The sequence below is a fragment of the Centruroides vittatus genome, unplaced genomic scaffold (genome assembly GCF_030686945.1).
Source record: "Centruroides vittatus isolate TY-2023 unplaced genomic scaffold, ASM3068694v2 contig_927, whole genome shotgun sequence".
In the NCBI taxonomy this organism is placed as follows: domain Eukaryota; kingdom Metazoa; phylum Arthropoda; class Arachnida; order Scorpiones; family Buthidae; genus Centruroides; species Centruroides vittatus.
In genome coordinates, this window is record NW_027122613.1 from 1717197 (window position 1) to 1729318 (window position 12122).

Sequence of the window (12122 nt, forward strand, 5' to 3'; positions counted from 1 at the left end):
ACTTTAAAATTAAAAAAGAAAAATAAAAAATGAAATATTTTAAACATTTATCAGAGTTAAAGCATAAGTTACATAGATTAGAATTTTATTTATTGTTAAGAAAATGGAAAGGAGAAGAGAAGGAGGAAAAAAAATAATGTTTTTTCATCATTCGATGTTATTTTAATGGGCAATATAATGATGAAATAATTCTTTTTAAAAATTTAAAAATATATATTAAAAAAATAAATTTCTTAATGTTCAATAAGTAGAGAAAGGGAGGGAGAAAAATAGGAAAGCGAATTATCTTTTTCTCTTTTTTTCCCTTGGTGATGCGAACTTTTACAATTACTATAAAGAATGAAAAATCTGGAAAAGACAACTTTCTTCCTAAACTTATTATGTATAGATTTTAAATCTGCTTTAGGTATTACTTTAATGAGTGCATTAATTAAGTTCGCTCGTTCAGCATCTTGTGTGAGTAAATAACTTCTAAATTAAACTTTGAGCATGAAGCTAGGAAAGTGTCATATTTGCTAAAGGATTCTACTGTAGAAACTGTTACCCTGGGAACAGCTTTACTCTATCGACTATTGGTTTTACTTCATTTATTTTCTAAGCGCGATATTAAATGTGTTTTATAAAGAAACTCTCTCTGTTAATTTTCTGCTGCGATACTCTCTTTAACCTTCTTTTCTATCTCCTTTTTTTACCCTATTTTTTATTATCTTTTTGTAAAAAAAATGTGTAATATATATATATATATATATTTCTTATTTTTCACCATTGGAGTAAATTAGTGTTTCTACGTGTTTTTCGTTTAGTGTAATTTATATAATAAATTAAAAAATTGTACATTCAAAAGTAAATTAATTAAATTTTAAATAGTTCGTGTGTTAAATTTAATAAGTGATTTATTATTTTTAAAATTAATTATATTTAAAAACTTACTATTTTCTTCTCGTAATATGAAAGAGAAGAAATTATTCATTTACTTGTTATAGATTTCCGATTATCCGTGTCGCATGTACCGTGTATTTACATATAGAAGATATGTTTATTTGTCGATTAATAAAGCTAATGATGTCAGCTGCTTCCGGGTTTTCGCCACGTCAATTGCTGGCTGGTTCCGGATAATCGGGATTAGGTTAACTTTCTAACCTTAATATTAAGCAGTTTTCTTTTTTTTAATGCTTAAAATTAGTATTACGAATTTAGAACGCTTAAATTACTTAAATTGACAATTAAAATCGATTTATAAATGCATTTTTAGGCGTATATTTTCATACGTAATCTTCCAGATAAAGTCCTAAATGGAGAAATAGTCCTTAATGGTAAAGAAATTTTCTATCAAAGTCTGCTGGTGAATCACATTTTTAAATTGATTTCCTTCTTTAAGCTGTTGAATCACATTTCCTGGATATTTTCACATTAAAGCGGTTGAATCGCATTTTCAATATATATTGCCACCTTAAAGAGAAGGAAGCTGCAAATCTTCAGACCAATTTAAGAAGCTGAACAAGTGAAGAAGAGGCGCTGCGCCGCTAACGTATCCATTTGTCACGTGACCCCGAGCCATTTATTGGTCGCTATCCTAGGGGAAGATCGTGTGTCATAGCTCATTCGACCTATATCCTGTCGTCCTGACTAATTTCGTATCACTCACGGCTCAGTCACGCATCGAGTTATCCATGTTCGTCAAACTAAACGTGGTAGACATTTGACTGGGTGCTCGATAATCATGGGAAAAAAGAAATGCCTTCTACTAAAAGCAATCATATTTTGGTTTCTTTTACAACTCTGTGCCTTTACAGTTTTCAGTTGGACAATAGGTAAGGAATAATATAAATTTTATTTATTTATTTATTTTTTTTTAAATTGTGAATTAACTTCTAAAATCAGATGAATTAATTTGATTAAATTACATTAATTGATAGGCTATTCATTTTTTGAGCTGTTTTTAAAGTTAAATTCCTATTCAGATTTATAATTAATCATATTAGAATATATACGTAGTTTAATGAGATTTCTGATTGATAGTATTTAGTTAAACAATTCTTTTGGTAAGTAACCGAAAAAAGTTTTCAGAAAAGGGTATGAAATGACCATCATTAAAGAAAATGGAAGAACGGTATCTTTATTTTTTTGTAACAAATGTGGATTATTTTTTCTATTAGCTTTATAACCACTGTGTCAATTACCGTACGCTCGGAGTTACTTTTTTCCATTACGATAGTGGCTAAAACACATCCTTTTGTCTACCGTAATGGATAGCCTAGAGTGAAGACGTATCTTGCACGTCAGCACTAACAAACTGCAAAGCGATTTAGCCAGAAATTAAATGGGAAAAAATAATAATAATAAAGGGGGGAAAAAAAAAGAAAATCATAACACAACAGGTTGGGTTACCACGCAATACCACAAAATATAGAAAATATATATACAGCATTTATATTCATCAAATGCGGTACAACTCGTATTATAATTAAGGTAATTTTTTTTCGGTTTGAATATTATAGCAAGCTATTCATTTGTATTCGGAGCGATTCACGATATATTTTTATTCCCTAGAGAGATTTTGGCGCTTAAATGAGTATTAGTACATTATTTCTATCGCTTTTTCGTGTATATTAGAGTGATTATGGCTAGCGAGTTTAGTCTTTAGCATGATTACTTTACTTTTTATGAACTAATTTGATCTCTCTTTCTGTTTTATTATGTAAAATACGTGTTAATGAAATTTTATAAGTTTTAGAAAATAAAAATATTATAATGCGATTAAAATTTCGATGATGTTTAATCAGATTTTTTTCCTCTCTTCCCCCTTCTTTCCTTCCTCAAAAGAAAAACTTATTGCTGTTTATTATATTTGTACGTTGATAAATTCGATTTTAATAATTATTTACGGAAAAAACTAAATATAATTAACTATAATTATTAGTCGTAAGGTATAAATTAATTTTTTTGTATTTGTATTTTTAAACGAACAAAAATTATTTTTATCCAAAAAATTTTTATATTAAAAATAAGAAGTTAATTAGAAAAAATGACATATGTTCAGAGACTTTAATATAAAATTATGAAAATTTTTTTGCCTAAAAAGTTTAGAAAAAATTTTAAAATGTTACATATATCTTCTCTTTAAACAGTTGTTTTTTATATTTAATTTGTTATAAAATTTAAATAAAAAAAATACAATGTTGAAGTGATTTAAAAGATAAATTTATTAATCTGAAAATTTGTTATTAAAACATGTAAAATTTTAATTTGGATAAAGTAAAATAATGACACGTATGAAACTTTCCATATTAATCACATTTACAATTAGGGAACATTTTGCAATTCCCTTCACACTTCATTGGACATATGAAGAGATAATGAATAATTTGTCACATTCCGCAGATTGGTTAATATCGATTATCTCAAGTCAATGCAGAAGTCTTGTTTAATCACCGAGACTTATGATCTCCTTCCTTTCTTATACAAAATATGATATTCTCTTCATAGAAAAAAATTAATCGAGAAAAATATTACTAGATAAATTTAGATATATTTTAAAATTTTTTACCACATTTACATCATAAAGACAAGATAGTTCTATTAAGTAGAAAATACCTCTGGCATAAAATAAATCGACTTAAAATCACTTTAACGTTAATGTATAGAAAAGGAGAATGATATATTCTATCCAATACCCTATTGCACTTTCGGTTTCGATAAGGGGGTAGACAATATCCGTCAATTGCCACTTAAGATTGAGGTAGTGGTCACCACGGTATTGAAATTTCCATAATCATCGTAAAGTGCTTATGGCATTTTCGTCCAGTGGATACAAACAATAAAGGTCGAAGTGGCGTGAGTTGTACACGTCAGCCTTGTTCAACTGGCTAATAACCAGCCTGGGCATCCGATATAATTTAATTTCGTCTTCCTGCTTACAGTAATCACTCTCCATTTATACACCCACCGACTTAAATTATAGAGTTTCTTTTCATTCTCTTCTGTTAGAAATTTTGTAAACAATTAAAAAAATGAAGGAAAAATATCATTTCTTCTCACTCGTCGTGAAGTTTGCACGTATTAAAACTTACGTCATTTAATATTAAATTATTGTAGCATAGTTCAAAAGTGTTACAACAGATGAGTCAGACACTTAGTCAACATATTTCATTATAGTTTTAATTGCTTACTGACTCAAGATCAATATCACTTGATTAACAATAAACCATATTTACCAATTTAACATTGCATTTAATGTCCTAAATAAAGAAATTTCTTTAGTTTCTAATGTTAAACTTATAATATTAAGTAAAAATAGGATTGCGAAAGAAATTTTACGTTGATTAATAATGATTGCAAAAGTGTAATCAAAGATATAATTACTTTGAACCTATCGAATCATTATTTCTAGGAATGATCAGACAAAAGATCTCAACACGGTTAATCTTCATACTCATTAGTAACCTTAATCAGTCAAAAGGTCGAGCTTTCTCAAGAAATACTCTCCATTGCGAAGTAGTGTTTGAACACAGTTTCTAATCAACCATATTTTCTTTCTTTTTTCTTCGTTTAATTAAATAAACGACGTTGACTTTGAATAGGAAATTCACTACCGAGCAGAAAGAAATTCCTATTTTTTTTAATACTATCTTTCTTTTGTTCTTTTATTTCTGTTTTTTTAAGATGTTGTTGTTTTAAGAAACTGTCCAACAGAAACAAGATTTAAGTATAGTGCAAGATATTGATCGAAGGTCTTCGTAAACAGTTCTATTTACAGAAAATTACATTGTGGTTTCTAAAAAGATATAATAAATTTTCTTTATAATTATCAAAAAAGAGATATAAAATTTTTATTTATTTATTAATTAATGTAGCACATTAATATAAGTTACTGATAATGCTAATAATAATAACATTCGGTTATTATCATGATGCTTTTTCGATGTTAATATTATTGTTTAATATCACGCAGTTATTAAGATTACATTGCTTTAATATTAATGTTACTATTAACAGCGTGAAGCTGAAAGAGTGTTGATGATGTTAGGTTAAAATAGTGTTTTAATATCACATCCTGCTGTTACTGTTTTAGTATTATTGCAATTTTGTGTTCTCTTATTATTATTATGTTATTATAATTAAAATATTATTTTTAATCAAATGTAGCCTAAAAGTTCATATTTGTTCATATAAATGTAAAGAGAATTTTTGTCTAGGGTGAGGTAAGTAAAGTATGTAATTCGGCTGTGGACAATACATTTGGTCGATAAGTCAAATGGGGTGATTTAAAGAGAGTTTTAGTAAAATAAAATTTTGAAAACGTAATTAATATGGGAAAATGGTCATAGAATTTTCTTTATATAATTAATCTACGAATATTTATAATCTCATAATTGGTGTTGTAAATATTTAATTATGTAAATTGCTAAGAATAGAAGAATCTCATATTATCTTATTTTGTTGTTGTTGTTGTATTTAATAAATATAAAAAGATAAGAGTCAAGTTCCATTTCGGTATTATTTTCTATTGAAAAACTAAAAATAAACACTGTTTTTTAACGAAATTTATGTAAAAATTAACTTAACACATCCACAAGATATGAAGCAAGATCTTGTAGATAAGATCTGAGTAACGTTTTTAATCACTTTAAACACTAAATTCTATTATTGTGCCTGGTAGATTGTTTAGAAATTTCTAAAATTTACACTTTAAACATTTCTTTGCAAGAAAAGAGAAGTCATTAGTACTCTAAAACGAATTTACTAATATAAAATTTATTTGAACTTATTTATATATTAAAATATATTTATTTTCTACAGTTTTCCCTAACAATAACGAATTACATAGGTATTTTCTACTATATAATTATATTAATTCGTACCGTATTCTATCATAGAAGATATTGATATATGATATTTTTAATTATCATTATAATAGGCTATAAGATTTATTTAATTATTTATTATACAAGTTTAAAAGATTAATAAAGTGTATTTTTAAATATAAATTTCCTACGATTAAATATAAAATAATTTATTTTGCTACTATACATAATTAAATTTTTAAATTCGTCTGTAGTTATAAATAAAAAATAATATTTTAAAATAAAACAAAATTTTTCCCCACTGCAAAAGCTTTTAAGTAATAAATTTTTAAATTGAAAGAAAAAAAAAATGTTTATAAATCTTTAAAAATATCAATATAAAAAGTTTTGTGTTTAAAGTTTTTTTTTATTTATTTATTTTATGATAATCCTTTTTAGAACTTTGTTCGATATTGCTTATGCATAAATGAATATTTCATGCTTTATGTATTTACATCTATAGACGTAGCTACAATATATATATATTTTATCAAAAAGTATAGTTATAAACTTTGAATAATTATTAATAAAATTAATTAATTCATAAATTAAAATTTTTAAAACAATATAGTTTATATAAGCTTTATATATTTTTAAAAAAATATATTAGAAATATTTTAACAGGAAAAAAAAATATTAGAAAATTTTAATCATTTTTTTTATTCCTTATAAGTTTCAGTTACGCATCAGTTAAAAAGGGGAGAGGAAAAAAAATAGTAATATGTTTCCTAAAAATAGAAAAGTGAATTTTGATACGAGAATATATCAACAATTTTTAAACACTTTAGAAATTTTTTCTCCTTCAGACTTTAATTAGAATAAAAATTCGTAAACTTTTTATACTAGTAACTTTATTAGAAAAAGGGGGAGAAAAAAAATTTAATAATTTTTTTAAGTAATTTTTCCAAGTAAACTTTTATCATAAATTGCAAAAATAAAGTCGAATATCTTGCCAATTTACACGAGTAAACTAATCTTTGTTGTTTATATTTATGATATATGTAAATATATTGACGAGAGTATCATGAAATTTTCAAATTTGGAAAACTTGTCACACGTTCGAAGGGATAATAAATTAAAAGATTGGAAGTAAATGTGGTAATATATGATATAGAATAAATTTCTTAAATGTTTCAGCAGTTGTAAACATAGAAGAAATGATAGGAGAGAACTTTATCGATTCTCAGCTTACAACAACAAGATAATACAAAATTGAAACGACTTTTATTTCGACAACTCGAAACTTTTTGAGCGGAAAGTTTCAACTGTTTATTTTTTTATCCTGTTGTATTGCATTTCCCTTTCATTCTCCTTATGCAGGTGTCATTCAGCGTTGAAGAAATGTAACCGACCAAAGCAAACTTCCAATACCACAGGATATACAATATAAAGGTCGACAGTGCGTCTATATTTTATTAAAACGTCCACAGAAATCTATTTATAAATAACATTCTTTCCGAGAAGTGCAAATATTCAATAGTATCATTTTCAGGAAAGATTTTTCTTGATTTTTTTTTCTTTTCTTTTTAGTGCGCCCATAAAATATATAAAGGAGATTTCGTAACAAAATATATATAAATCAAATATCTAAAGATAAATTTTATCATATTTATCCGATCCATTTTCTTTGTTTAGGTTTCTATTTTGAAGTTTCTGAGTTTAATTCTTTTTCAAACTTTTTGTTTCCTTTTTTTATTCTTTAGGTTATTTTAATGAATTATTTTTTAATACATTTACATATAAATATGCTTGATAATTTTATTTATGTAAGTTTAAATTTTTAAACATAAAAATAAATGAGATTTTATTATTACAGAATTTCATTCTTCCTGTTTTTTTTTTTTTTTTTTATCTTTTTCAAATATTTAACTTTATTTTTCCAAACTTTTTGTTTATTTTTCTAACAAAAATTATATTATATTATTTTTTTAAATTTTTATTATTATTTCTTTTTAAGCTCATTTAAAAACATTAAATTAACACCACCCCTTCGTTAATATTCACTTTACGTCCATGACTTTTCATTCATTTAATAGTAAATCACCAATTTATTAGGAAATATTTTGAAACTTTATTCTTATTATTTTTTTTCTGCATAAAATAATAAATAAAAAAAATAATAAATTTATGCCTTAATTTAACGAAGAAAAAAATTACAAAAATAAGCATTAAAAATAGCGAAATAAATTATAAAAATTAACCGAGTAACTCGTTTAGTATTTAATTAAATGTTACTTTACTCGATAGAATTAAGATAAAACTTTACCATATTCTTAAATACTTCTGCCTTAAGGGATATAAATGTTTTATTACTTACTTTATCAGAATAAAGATAAATAAAAGCAGATATCTCATTATAATGAACTGCTGTTAGCCGTAGAAAATATTTTACTTAAATAGTAAAGTTTCTCCTTTTAAAAAAATTAAAGAAGAAATTTTATGTATCAAGAAACTTTATAAGATTTTAATCTATTGTTATTATATTATTTAATATTTTAAAAATATATATACAAGTAATAACGTAGTGTACATGTAGTTTTTTTCAAGTTATTTTTTTTCCTACAAAAATTTAAACAAACAAACAAGAAAAAATTGTCATATAGAACATTTTGCTCGGATTCGGTTGTTGGATAAAATAGAATCTGGTCATATCCTGTAGATAGAACCTTGTTTCCGCTGGATATAGCGGCTTTCTCGTTATTCTTAAAGTTAGAATGGTGTGTAACCGATGCTGTTCTCTTGAAAAAAAGGGAGGAAGGGGTTGAAAACTATATTTCTTCTGATATTTCATCTCGCTTCTACAATGTCTCATTTCGTACAGGCTATGTTGTATAAAAACAGAAAATATTGATGAAATTCGTAACAGAAAATATATTATGAATGAAGGTTTCTCTGTTTTTTTATTTATTTATTTTATTTATTTATTTTTTTTTACTCAAAGTCATTTTATTAGATATTGTAAAAATAAATTCATCAAAAGTTTTTTCTATTTTTATTTTTGTTACGTTTCTTGAAGCTGTGATGTAACATTAAATTTTTATTTAATAATTGATGATACTATATATAATTAATAATTACTTTAATATTTAACACGATAACTTAAAAATTTTTCTTATAATATTATCTTTAAAATTATTTGAATAAAATTTTAATTTTTTAAAATTATTATTATTTTTTTCTTAAATTTCATTAAGTATATTTCACTTGAAATTTTGAAATTTAGAAATGAAAAACTTTTTTCAAATTTTATTTGAAATTTAAAAATTATTGTAAATATTAATTTATTTTTTATTTTTTATTTTTTAATTTATCTTTTTGATTATTCATTAAAGTTTTACAGCAAATTCTCTTTAAGCTTTTTCAGTGAAGGATATTTCGAATAAATTTTTAAGATATTTTTGTATTTTTAAATTTTTACAATTAATGTTGATAAATTTAACATTCTGAAATTAATTTAAGTGATTTTTAAAACAACAAATTTCCAGTTTAGAATTTACAGAAATTAAATTTTATATTCTGAAGTTGTTGAATTTTATTTTTCTTGGCAAAGTTTTCATCTATTAGAAAGATTTTTATATATTAAAATTAAAAAAAAATTAGTAAAAATTAACTTTTTAGTTTAAAAATCTAAACTTATTAAAAATTTATTTTTAAATTTTCTAAAATTTATTGAAAATATTTTTCCTCCCTCTCTCCCTCTCTCTCTCTCTCTCTGTAACATTTGAAATGATTGATTGCTATTAAAGATGACAAAATAGATAAAACTTAATTTGTCTTATAATTTATCAAAATTATGGATTGATTTATTTTTATTTTTATGAATTTTAAAACGTGACTTTTATGAAATTTTATAAGAAAAAGAGTAAATTTTAAAAGAGGGATAAGGAAAGAAGATGAGGAGGATAAGGGGATAAGGAGAGAATAGGAGCTTTTCTTCTCTGCTGTTCTTTCCTTATCCCCTTTTGCATAATAATGCTTACATAGAAAAATAAAATTGAATAAATTGTTTAATAATAAAACCCAAAACAGAAATATAAAATTATGCCAATGGGACTCAGCTTTTAACCAAAACTAATTTAGTTGGATGTGGGATGTTAACTCTTAGATTTTTCATTGCTTTCAGATAGTTAAAACGTATCACCCAAAGGAATTAAATCTAATTATAAAAGGACAGAAAGTACGATGAAAATTAGAAGCGAAATCAACCGATTCTTATAATTAATTAGTTTCTACGTTGGCAAATTCTTATAAAACATTTAATTGAACGTATAAGTTAAATTATTTTGTAGGTAATTTATCTCTAAATTGATATTAATTATAGAAATAAGGGAAAAAACAAATTTTATATTGTTGTTAAAAATATCGAGCGAATTTAAGTCTAAATTTCTCAAATAATATAACAGAAATTCGATTAAGAATTAAATTATCTTTTAATTGAGATTAACTTTTTGCAGGTGGATAATATTGTAGGATAATTGTGCTACGTTTAATGAGCTAAAAGTGAATTTATTAAAAACTTTTATGATTATATATCATAAGTAGAAGTAAGCTCTAGTATCACGAAATTACGCATAACATAGTCTTTTATAAAATAAAGAAAATTTTATTTATTATGTAATTAACATTCATTCTTGCAATCTTCTTACGCTATACATTTAAATATTTTACAAAAACTTCATTTATAACTTTGAAAAAAGATAAGGAAAAGAAATTCAAACTTTGTTTTTTCTTCTAATTTTCATAAGACATCAATTATAATTGAATTATGACTTGCTGTTTGTAATCTGCAATATATCATCTGAAAAATAACCTATCTTTTGTAGTTTTTAAACGTTCATGTAATGATGATGGCCATAGAAAATAAGAGGGAGAAGAGAAGTTTTTTCCTTTATACTTACTTAATTCGAATCAAAATAAGAAACTAACAAAAAATAATAATAATAATGAAAAGAAACTATTTCAACGACTTTGAAGAAATCTGACAAATGGATTTTTAAACAGCGAAATCTTGTGTTTTCCCAAGGTACTACTATATCTTTTTCACTAGTTTCGTTTAGTTTAAATATTTTCTTACATTCATGTCAAAAGAGATTTTAAGAACATTGATATGCTGACACTGATTGTCAGCTTTACACTCCAACAATCACTAATTTAGAAATCTTTAATTGAAGCAAATTTCATATTTGATTTTTTTCAAAGGACTTCCCTACGTGATTGACATACTCGAGGGCATCTCCATCTACCTGTCAAGTAAAGCTGTCAAAAATTGCTCTTTATATTCCGTAATACGATTGAATATAATAAGTTAATTTTGTTAATTACACATAAGTATCTCTCAAAGATGTAAAAGAGAGATTATGATATATAAGTGCATTGGATCATGGAAGGAACGTCGTGGGAGCAAGTGTCATTTTAATTCTCAACAGCAGTTACTTTTCTCCTTTCTAATCGATCATATTATATGCAGCAGTAATTACTTTCTTTTATTATATACGACGTTCAATATTTAAACATTTTTTTCCCTCTCTCTCTCTTACGTTTTGTCAGACAATTTGCATTTTTTTTCCTCCTCCCTCCTTTTACTTTTCTCCTCTCTTTCTCTCTCTCTCCCTCTTACTTTATTTGTAGGATTTCATTCAATATCTGATAAAAGAGAATTACAAAGAGAAATTTTTAAACAGACCAATTAAGACAAGTTTAATTAAAGTGATGAGTAGAAGAGGACGAAGGGGGAAAAACAATTATATTTATGTCTATTTAACTTTACATTTATATAATAATTTAATAAATTAACTTGTTTTATACATTGTTAAAATATTGAAAATGTGTAAATATTAACTTTCCACTTAATATCTGGTGTTTAATTATTTAAGTTGAGTATAAAAGAGGAAAACATTTTTTTTTACAGCAATTGTTTACTCGTTAATTATTTAATTATTTTACTGTAAAAATAAAGAAAAAATTAATTTTTTTAATCTAAAAATGTAGTAAAATGTAGTAAAATTATTATTCTTTTATTGCTTTTTCTACAGTGCTAAGAATAAAAGTGAAAGGAATACAATTATAAATTTTAACAGTTATTATTACTATTTTATTTTATCATTTATTGTTGCTTACGAGTTTTTCTGTACTATTTATTTCACAAAAAAGCCTACTTACTTGTAATTTTTGAAAAGGTATAAAAGTAAATTAAAGATAAATTCGAGCCTATAAAGCAAACTGCCAGAAGCTATAATTATTATATGTATTTTTTGTCGCATTTTAATGATGATAGAAAGC

General features: G+C 24.5%; 1 protein-coding gene across 2 annotated transcripts in view; it reads left to right on the top strand.

Moving 5' to 3' along the window:
• The first annotated feature begins 1446 nt into the window (after positions 1–1446).
• The window catches only part of LOC136984742 (synaptogenesis protein syg-2-like), a 41882-nt gene continuing 31206 nt past the window's right edge, over positions 1447–12122 (top strand). Inside the window, exon 1 of one of the 2 annotated variants that reach the window (XM_067281849.1) lies at positions 1447–1811. In XM_067281849.1, coding sequence (XP_067137950.1) covers positions 1721–1811 — 91 coding nt within the window. In that variant the 5' untranslated portion in view covers positions 1447–1720. The remainder of the gene's footprint in view (positions 1812–12122) is intronic. The other variant, XM_067281848.1, reaches the window with a different exon arrangement.